The sequence below is a fragment of the Halyomorpha halys genome, unplaced genomic scaffold (assembly GCF_000696795.3).
Source record: "Halyomorpha halys isolate HHAL.00 unplaced genomic scaffold, Hhal_1.1 Scaffold678.1, whole genome shotgun sequence".
In the NCBI taxonomy this organism is placed as follows: domain Eukaryota; kingdom Metazoa; phylum Arthropoda; class Insecta; order Hemiptera; family Pentatomidae; genus Halyomorpha; species Halyomorpha halys.
Window position 1 is genome coordinate 571,874 of NW_027112940.1, and position 11,605 is coordinate 583,478.

Here is an 11,605-nt window from a genome sequence, read left to right on the forward strand (position 1 = left end):
GTCGCGTCCAAACTGTTCGGCGCTACAGCTAGCATGTACCATTCAGCCTGTGTTTTTTTCGACTTAATTAAAGGCATCAATTCTGTTCTGGAGTCATACTCTGCCCTGATAGGTGCAGTGAATGAAATATACATGGTGTGGTGCGTCATTCACACAGCTTGGATTATCACGGAAAAGGTTTTTAGTATTTTCTATAAACCTAGGTTATTACAAATCTTTCCTGCATTATCTGAAATGGTATATGGCACTATCCCATTGAAATATACATTTAAGGCGTTCATCTTTTTAATAATTTTTTATTTAATTTATTTATTATTATTTATACATTAGCTGGTATCTAATGATTTTAAACTTGAGTATAGTTAAGTAACAAAATACAATAAAATTCATGTATTTATTGTTAATATAGTTAGTATGAATAAGTATTCGTCTAAAGATCATCCATCAGTTTTGCAATATTACGTTTCAGTAAAATTAAAAGGCATGATTATGCTTCACCATTACCTACATATTTTTTTCTATTTTAAGGTGATGGAAATAAGAAATTTACAGGTATATCAATTTTCTACTATACTATTTTTTTTTTCTATAGGTTAAACGAATCAACGGAGAGTTTTACACTTTGTGCATAAACGACGACTCTTATTCCTTTATTCAAAACGTAAGTAGTAGATTGGTTATAATACCTCTTTTATTTTGTAATTTCATAGGAATAATTTAATCATTTTTAATATTTGTTTTAATAAAAAAAACATTCATTCATAGCTTGTTAAACGTTTTGGTTAGTATTAATTAAATATGAGACAAAAAATATTGAAAATTCTTATGTAGATAGGTGCTCATACCCTTCTAGTCCAAGAAAGGAGACACTTTCAAAACGTAAAAAGTCAGTTACTTCTCGATTTTTGTTATCCTAACGCCTTTTTATAGAGGAAATTTGATAAATTATGAGTCCTCCTGTGCGTTAGATGGACCGTTATAGAGTTTTCACTGCATTTCTTAATTTTTTTTTAGAAAACCAAAAATCACCATTTAGAAACATTTTTGATACATATCCACACCGACTCCATTCTTGAAGACTCAAGCCTTGATGATTTGAAGACCAATTCTAGGTTTGCTCACTAATGGTTGGGTATGTTGTGTTTCCTCATACCTTATGGCGTTCTTTTCTCCTAATCATACCAGAGAAGGTAGCCTTTTTTATTTGTCATCTTTTCATGTTCTTCAAGGGCAGTGATTCCAAACTTTTTTATGCCACGGGACTGTTCTTGGGCAGAAAAAATTTTGTTCTACTCCTGTTAGGTTGGAAAATTCGTGGATCTCTTAAATCAAGATAAAAAAATAATAATAAAAATGTCGGTATAATTATCCTTAAGGCAGTTGAATGTATAGGAACAGAACTTAAAAAAGTACAAAGTAAATGCAACAATGTACTATATCTTTTATATTGTAATTTTAATTTTAAATTCTAACGAACAAGTTTTAATTCTGTTTTTTGTTTTTGATATTTTACAGGATGTGGTAACATCCTTCTTAGAACAACGAATATCTCTTAGTTTTTCAGCTCATGGATTTTTTGGATTGGATCATTCTCTTTTACGCTCGGTAACAACACCTTATTTAGAAATACATCTAAATATTACATTTTCTATTATGAAATGAGATTTTCATTTTTTTTTTTCAGATATTAGCAACAATAGCCAGTTACCTTTTTATAATCATCCAATTCCAAATTAGGAGTAACTTGGAAGAAAAGAGAGCTTTACGTTTCCAAAATCGTTCTATTTCCCGTAAATTGTAAAATAATATTTATTAATTAACAATAAAATATTTTTGTTTTTTTCTAATGTTCTTTTTTGTCTACTATAAATTCCTATTTACTGCATAACACTTAAAGTCTTACTCTTTGAGTACCACTGGTGCAATCCTATTACAGTTTAATCTCCTTTTTTTTTTAAATGAAAATAATTAAATTTCTTTACTGACTGATTCTCATTCCTAAGCTTAATATCATACTAATTATTTATATATAACATGCTAATTTGCAAAATTATGTAATTCATGATTCCCTTATAGTCCAAGGATAGAAAATAAAGTCAAAAAGAATTTAAATGAATTATTTTTTATGTTAATCTTATACTTTAATCAAAAAATATTTTTATGATATTCGAATGATTCTTCATACAAAGATTTCTTTATAGTTAATAAATAATATTTGAAAGTATCGCGTTACTAGGTTCAATATTGCTATATTATTTTTTTTATTATTATCATTAAATAATTATTAAAACTTTCCATTATCAAGAATTATCTTAAACTGTCATAACCAGTACTAATCAGCATCTTCTATAATCGAGAATTTTATAAATAAATTTTATAATTTATTTATATTTTCTCCTTTTTATTATTAATTACAAGGACGATAACAACCATCCATACTTTTTTTTGCCATTAAATTCAAACAACACTGCTTTTTTTATTGAGGTATTTAGTTTATTATTTTTACTCTCGTTTTTCAAAACCTAGGATATCTTATTTAAAAATTTAAGTTTATATAAGAATATATAAAATAATTTTTATTTTATATAATTTTTCATGTATATTAGCTATTGCTAGCAAGAGAAATTGAGAAGTAATACTTTTTCGAATTCTTTTTTGGAGAAGATAAAAATGAAAATATAAAGTAATAAAAATTAATATGACAATTTATTTAAGACAATTTATGAAGAAAAATTATGTAGATGTTCGGTTATGAAATCAAATGATAATATACATATATAGCCAATACACGTAAACCGAGTTCTGTTCGACAATTTTTTTTTTTTTATTTATTTATTGATATTTACAACTGTATAAAAAATACAACAAGTAAATTTGATCATAATGACATACTGATATGATACAGGATGTAGAGAAACTACCCAGTAGTAGAACTAAAAACAGTTTACAATATAAGGTTACGAGGCCATCTTCTTTTCAGGCGCCTTGGAGGATTTCCAGGAATAGAAGAGGAAGCAAGGTTAGAAACGAGTGGGTTTGGGTGGTTTGGGAGTTTATTATGGAAGGAATAATATCGGTTTCGGGCTAGATCAGTTACATAAGGAACATTTAGGTCTTTATGGATGGTTTTATTAGTAACAAAATAAGGAGCATTGAGGATTTTGGATTGTAAAGATTGGATACGAGAGGAATTCGAAGGTTTTCGACAAAATGTAAATATGTGTTTATCGTCATTAAATTTTTTTTTTATTTAACAGTGTCTTTAATTATTGTCCAAGGTAATCTTATTATTTCCGATTTCAGTTTTCTTTCTTTAATTTATAATTAACTTCTACCTTTTAATGTGATTTGACATAAAATCGAATCCTTGTATAATTTAATTTCCAAACAACAGGGAACAACATTTTGCGAATTTATTTTCATGACAACTAAAATTCTCAGGAAGGTTATTTTTATAAAATATTTTTTGATGCATTTAATGAGCTTCAAATTGAGCATTGTAGTTTTCATGATATTTGCCAAAATAAGTTCACAATATGTTGTTCCTCGTTGTTTCTAAAACTGTATTTCGGAAAATAATGAATTTAAGAGTTATATCAGGACTCAGTGAATATTGTATATAAGAGTGTAAATGTGACTAGAGATTATATTATTTTATTATTTTTTTTTTTTTACACATAGTTTGATTTTGTTCATTTTGTTTATCCTTCTGTTTGTATGTATTTTAAGAGAGATTTTTTTTTCATTCATTAATTTATTTATTTGTAATCTTATTTTATTTTATTTTAGTATGAATGTAGATGATTCATCACTATTACCTATTTCTCACAACTGTGTGGTAGATTGTAATATCTATCAATAAATAAAAGGTATTTTAAAAAAATATATATTTTAGGCTAGTTAAATGCACCACAAAACAGCTTTTAATGATTATTTTGCTAAGAACAGTAGTTTTAATTTTATTTGCTAAAAAAAAATCACAAAATGGTGATTTGTTGTTATTTAGAACAAAATATATATATTGGTTTTATAGTTTGTAGTTTTGTAAGAATAGTAGCCAACCTTCATGATACTTATCAAAATAAATTTAATATAAATAGACTTAAATCGTTTAATGATTCTTTTAGTAATAGTAATGATAAATGCAATATTTGAAGTAGTTTATCTATCGGAGATATGACTTTGTTTAATACCCATAAATTATATACTCATATCTTAGATGTATTTATTTCTATTACCCTATTACCTACTTATACGATATTATTCATCTCTTGCGACTTATACATATTTAACAAGACCAATCAATGATCAGTATCTATTATGAATAACCCAACTTATTTATTCATTCGCTTACGTTCAGCTAATGTTGTTGACCTGTTTCCCGTTCCTGCCAAATCAGTTATGAGGTTTAAGGTAGAAGTTCTTTCCATTAGGAAAATTCTAATCCCTTTTCTGTTGATCGGAAGGTAAATATATTTTGGTGCACTCATATGAAACAAATAAGTAATTTCCCTTACTTCCAAGAAAATCGGGGTTTAAGGTTCTTTTTTTTATTTATAAGCCCATAAGACATTGAAAATAGTTTAATTTTATGCAATAATTAAAAAACTCTTTAAGTACGTTAGAAATGAACTTCGAGTCGAGCGTCTCAGTTTGAAATTACTGTTTTTCTTTATTTGAGTTAATCATTTTCTTGAACGTCGTTATCACCATTTTTGGATTCATCGTGTTCAAGGAAGTCGTCCAACCGGTAGGAAGAACTGTTACTATAGATTATATCTTGATTTTTACAGATGACCAGAATTCAATTACCCCTTATAACTTTATTTAATGATTTATGTTCAATTATTCAGTTGTAACATTAGAAGTAGTTCATTATTATAAAATTTTAGTCAACCTCTTCTTATATTCCCACCCTCTCATTTTTTGTCATCACTTTTTTGTACAAAGGCAAAATTTGTAAAATAACATCCTATAGTGTTAGAAAAAATATTAGTTCTGTCACTAAAAAAAAAACCTATAATAACAATCATCCAATATTACCAACCAATACTTTCACTTACTCATATTTGCGAATTGATTATTATCCTTGACAAGATCATACTACAAAAATGCTCGTCTTATTTAGCTCAAAGTGGGAGGGAAGTTCGGGATAAGTGGGGATATTTTCCAGTATTAATTTGATCAAATACCACTTTCTGCTGATTTTTTCTTATTATTATTTATTAAATAAAATTTAAACTATAATAATTTAAAAATCCTGAGAGACAGAATGGAAGTTAAACCCAGCAACTGGACAGACTCAACAGTCCCCCCCCCCCAACAAAATCCCATTCGAAGTGTGAAATTGAATACAAAGAAGGCCTTGAGGAAGGAAGAAATACCAATATTGCATGCAGGAGACTTCATATTCCTGAAGAAGGTTTGCAGAGTTTTCTACACTTCCACAAACTTCACTTCATTTATTCAATTTTCAGTGAAAGTGCCGCCAGTGTCAGTGTTAGTACGCCTAGAAAGCCTCCCCCGTAGTGGTGAGTTATGGGACCATTACCATGAAGGCCGTGAGTGGCTTGAAAGCCGCTGGCTTCGGAGCTTATGAGATTCAGAAGACAAAAGATCAAAATCTTCCCTCTCATAATGGAGGTGTACATAGGTTTCACGAACCACTTCAGGAACTTCAGTAGCCCGTTCCACATTTGCTTAACCCCGACATCGATCTCGACTAGAGGAAGCGACGGTAGAATTAACTGAGAACCGTCTCCCGAGTGTCCTTAACGCAAGGCAGAAAAACAGATTTACCGCTGATCCTCCTAAGTGAAGTCTGAGGAATTTGTAAATCTTCATATCATCAACGTTGTACGGTTCAGTGCTGTCTTATAGAGGTAGAAGAGGACTTATTCAGTGTCACCACACACTGGATTCGGACAAAAAAAGAATTATTGTGGATGGAAAGTAGTTTGTGTCCGTTGTTCCGGACCAGAGCCTGAGGACGATTTCCCAAAATCTTCAGCCTCAGGCAGGTGCTCGAACTACACAGAATCGCACGCGGCTTCATTCACTTACTGGCTGCATTCCGCAAGAAGCTCGAGGACAGGCGTGACAAATTCAAGCAGAAGGCAGGTTTGAGGAAAACGCCTGAGACCGCACTTAAGCAGACCCAGCCAACACAACAGAGAATCAACAACCAACGACGGACCAGCCCTCCTCTACAGAGCACATGCTGGTTAACATAGCACTCACAACAGCTAAGAAATTCAACCAGTTTGAGAGTAATATCCCGCGAAATATTGTGAAGCATCATTCTTTACAAAGAACGAAAACTTATGGATGTATTCCATATGAGCCTTGGACTACCAACAAGGACCGAATTAATCTCACGGAGGCACAAAAAAACCTTTGATAACCTTCAACACTGCACTCTCCTACTATTCCAGACATTATCCCTAACAGGAGGGCCATAAAGTGTTCAAACACTCATAAACAGTCTCAGACTCGACTGGGACTACTAACTTACTACTGACAAGACTGGTGAGCACTGTCATATTTCCTTTCCTCAGCCTCCTCTTAAAATGCATCAAATGCAGTAAAACAGTTTTATTCCACCGATTCTCACTAACCTCCCCCTGCTATCAAACCCTACACATCCAAGTGGCTTAGAATTAAAAAAAAAACATTAAAAATATTAATGTAAACATAGGCCTTAGTGTATCCCTACTTTGCCACCAGGCCTTCTGGAAAATGCAATCAGAAGACTTACTAGGTACCTACATAATTTTGTAGTATTGTTACAGATAACTGAACGGATTTTGTCATTTTTCCTATATTGTGATAGTTGTTATTTATGTAATTAACTAATCTCTGGTGGCGTGAGGATAGATAAAATTCTTATTCGCTTTTCCTTAATCACCATTTCTATTAATAGATCTTATTGAGATCTCGAGGTCGAACATAACATGCATGTGAAGCTAAACAACGGAACTCAGTTTCAGTTACAGCACACAAACAAACATGATAATTACCAGAAACCATTAAATCGAGTTTGTTTTTTTATAGACCTGTTCAATTAATTACTTATTCTGCTGCATTTTAAAAGATGAAACTTTGATTCCATTTAAATATAATGATATATAACTGTTATATATTTTAGTTATTCCTAATTTTTTTTTTGATCATCAGTGCTTTTCTATTGTATTTGTTTCTTACTTATAGTTTGCACTTTTCTGTAGAAATTAATTTTAAGGAGCATCTTAATTTGGGGGAAATTGAAATTCTCGAAATTTCTTGGAGATGTTCGTTTGTTTATGTCAATTTTAATATTATATTCTCTGATAAGAACATTTTTTAAAAATATATTTTGTAAAATTAGGTTTCTGGGACTATACTCGTGCTCCATGAAGACGATGAAGACTTCTATCATCTGGTCAGTACCAGCCGTCCTATGGATCATAGCACTGAGCGGCAACACGGCCAACGTCGTCAGCTACACGATCGAGAACATCAGAAAGCGGAGAAAAAGCCACAATTACGTCGTTTTCAGCGAAATATTCGACTTAGTTCAAACTATAGCTTCTCTTATTGCATTGTGGTGTACGGCTTCAACTTGGGAAAAAATATTGAAGAAGATGACTGTGATAGAATCGACCCTGACACAAGTTGGGATTCCTCTTTCGTATAAGATACGGTCAATCAGTCTGGAAGTAGCTTTCAGGATTTGTTGCTTGTCTTCCATTTTCTACCTAAGGCTCCGAGTATCAACTCATGTATGAAAATAATTGCAAATCATTATAATTTATATTTGTTTTTAATTTTCCAAGGTAAGAAAAGGAGTTTCTTTGTTCTATAAATGTAAAAGGGTATGTTGAATTTTTCAAATACGTCATATTGCAGTTTGTGGTCGTCCGGGAGGCTGTGACAAACAGCCTGATCATCTGTACTCGTCAACCTTACATAGCATTCGAAAGGATAGTATTTTATAAAAGTGAAGTATAGCATCTTCCAAAATTATCCTATAGTAACTCGTTACTTTATAAATAATGCCTTTATTTTACTAAAAGTATAAATAAATGTTAAAGCCACCTCAAATCGACTGTGTCTTTTTGTTGGAAGGCTTTAAAAAGAACAAACAACAAAATGGTTCGGATTAAACACTTATTTGGTCAATTTAAACATTTGAAAACTAAAACTAAAATAAACAAAAGATGAATACAATGAATACGAGTAAAAATAAAAAGACCTCTCAGATGAAAATAAAATAGTTATATAAATTATGAAGATGACAATAAACAAATAAATATATATATAAAATAATACTAGTCGACCCAAGCTGCTCCACTCCGATAGGTCCGATGAAGAGTGCTGCCGAGATGTTTAGGTCGCAGCTCTTGTAGCTAAATACACCGCTGTAATGGTCCAAAGTTGGTGTAGTGGCTCATCGATAGTCCAAACATCCAAAAGTATTATTATCTTAGGCAAGCCGACAAAATGAACGCAGACAGGGCTGAGTACACACGTACATAGCCACTAATTATCCGGAACTCATATTAAAGTGGAAACAGAAATGGTCTGGTTCCGAACTGTGATAATGGTTAACTCACTAAAAATGTCCAAACTATTAAACTATAAGCGCAGGTAGGGTGCTAAGACGCTACCATGGCCATTAATTAGCCGGAAATGCTATAAAAAAATTAGATGGTCGGTCCGTTGCTAGGTGACGCCTCTTAACAACAGTGATTAACCCTTAACAACTGTCCCTATTATTCATTATAACACACAAATATAATCACATATTTTTCTTCTCAATCAACCAAATCCAATTAAAATAATAAAAATAAAAATATACGTTATTAAATTAAACACATATTATTTACAAGGTAATTATATATTATGGCATTAACAAGACATGTTTTTAATGTTAATTTTTGATAATTGTTTTCATACTAATTCAAATGAATGTAGTAATTTATCAACATAACATCCTAGCTCAAATAATTTTCTAAAAAAAATTGTTTTAGTATTTTTCATTAGTAGCTTACTCAATTACCTCATCTCTACCATACTTGCTGCCAATTATTTTGTAATTTTTATACTCAAATAATCAGAAATTAAACGTATAATAATTCTCAGCTTAGCTAAAATATTGTTTATTGATTTTTTATTTAGTTTCAACATATCCGACCGAATCATCCGTATTGGCATACTTTTTCAAATACTATCGTATCAAATAAAATAGAAACCTAGCCAGCTAAGATGACCGTGGTGTTTGTTTCATCATCCAACATGCAGATTTGGAACAGTTAATATTGATGAAAAAGACGTCTATGCACTCAAATTTAAATAAGTTTATTTAGCTTCCTAAAAACTTTTTTCAAGATTTTTCACATATTTGATATCTCGCCGTCAAGTTATGGGATGATATGTCCTAAAATTATTTAGTATATTTAATAAATATCACCAATAGAATATTAATTAATTCAGTTTCTATAATGGATCAATAAAAATACCATATTAATGATAATAAAGTAAGTGGATGAATAATAAATAACCTAAAATTGCAATTTTCCGTAGCTGCTTAAATTTTCTCTCCTCACAGTATATAAAAAAATAATAATTGTTTTGTTTTTTCTTTTCAGAACTATGCCAGAGCTTTAGGATTGTTTAAAGTGGTTTTGGTAAGCTGGTCTGAATTGATGAACATAGCTTTAACAACATGTTTCGTACAGTGCTATCAACATCTCAACGAACATTTATCTAACAAAAATGTCCATCACATCCTCAGCTTAGAAATGGCTCTACAAGAAGTAATTCTCTCAGCGAGGTAAAATATTAATTAAAAGCAACACAAAATTCCAGGACCTTATTAAACTGATCTTGGGGGCCCTACTCCCGATATCAATTCAATTGAACAAAAATTGATTCACGTCGTTTTTCAATTTCAGGCGCTTTTTAAATATTGCTCGATTAAATTATCTTAAAGTATCCTTTTCCCGTTTTAAGCTAATATTTAAAAATTTATATAGGACCTCACTCCCTGGAGGTCTTAGTGGGGCTGATTCGGCCGGGAAGGATTGCCTTACTAGATTTTTTAAATTTATTTATTTTTTATGACCCCCTTCCTGGTCATTTCTGACATATGGGTTACTTAGATGTGAACAACCTATTCTAAAAAAAGTCAATTTTTCATTTAGTAGAACCACCACGAAATGAAAAAAGTCCACCTTCCAGCCGGCGCTGCCCGCAGTTCTAAGGTTGCTAAGACCTGCGCCTCAACCACTTAAGCTACGGACGGCCCCTATTACTAGTAGAAGAAGTATCATTATAGACTACTATATATTCCATTTAAAGAACTTTACTTTGAGCCCTAGTAGATACTTCTTTATGATCCATGATTCCTAAGATACAGTTTTCCAAAACCAATATATATTTTTTTCAAATAACGAGAAGTAATCATTTCATGAATTAATTTTGACAAGTGTGATGAAAACTGCTATTCTTAGGAAAGTAACTATTAGGATTCAATCGGAAGCTCTTTAAAGTTAAAGGCTACTTTATCGAGCCATAGTTAAAGTAACTCGTTAAATGTATATATGTATATATAGTTGACCGTAAAAATTGATATATAAGAAGATGGTCAGGGTACAGGGGCTGCAGTCAAAAGAGAAACAAAAATAGTTTACAACTATTTATTTTCCGACGTTTCGCCCCACTTTGCAGGGCTTCATCAGGGCTAAAAAGATACAAAAAAAAAGAAAACTGAGAATATTAACTCGTTAAATGATTCCTAAAGTAGATTATAATAATTATGTTGCTAAGAATAGTAGTTTTCATTAAATTTGTCAAAATAATTCACTAAATATTCTTCCTCGTTTTATAAAAAAAAAAAAAATTGGTGTTTGAAAACTTGTTTATCGGAAAATTTGTTGGCACTCAAATTTCAGCAATACTTAAATACTTCTTTTCCTTACAGTGGTTACTTTTCATCATATTAAGCACGGAATGAAAAATGAACGAAAATCACAGTTGTATTTTCGTTATTATTTCGATGACAACTTTTTAAGGATATTTACTATTTCCTTTGTTTAGTTCATGTAAAAAATTGAATTATTTTCTAAAACATAATGCGCTTTAGCTGTTGAAAAAAAAAGTCTTATAAAAAAAACCTAATTTTGATGGGAGAATACAGAAACAAAAAAAATAATTACAAACTTTTAATGGGTGAACTTTTTACTTCTGGATATAAGAAACACAATAAAAAGAAAAAAATATATCTGTTCATTGTAAATGGTTTTCAAAATATATATGGTGCTAAATGCTCTGCACTTAACAGCATAGTCAGATGAAAATAAGTTTTTTTTTAAACCTTTATTTTCTTCTAGTCATTGTTATTTACAACTGCATACAATTATATACAAGTAAAATTGCTATTGGATATTAAATAACATGATACAAACATGTGGAGAATCAACCCATTGATAGAACTCCAATTAAGTTAGTAGAGAAGAAGGTCTCGGGCCATCTTCTTTTCAGACGTCTAGGAGGGGGGTTATCAGGTATTGAAGGAGAAGCCAGGTTAGAAACACACGCCAAAGTGGATTTGGGTGGTTGGGAA

At 31.0% G+C, this 11,605-nt stretch overlaps 1 protein-coding gene across 1 annotated transcript; it reads left to right on the forward strand.

Annotated features, from left to right (window-relative positions):
- LOC106685293 (uncharacterized) lies at positions 1-1,843 on the forward strand. The gene is made up of 4 exons (XM_024358828.2): positions 1-177; positions 593-661; positions 1,516-1,605; positions 1,685-1,843. The coding sequence occupies exons 1-4, from the start codon at positions 34-36 to the stop codon at positions 1,799-1,801; spliced, it is 420 nt and encodes a 139-aa protein (XP_024214596.1). The 5' UTR covers positions 1-33; the 3' UTR covers positions 1,802-1,843.
- Positions 1,844-11,605: the final 9,762 nt, after the last annotated feature.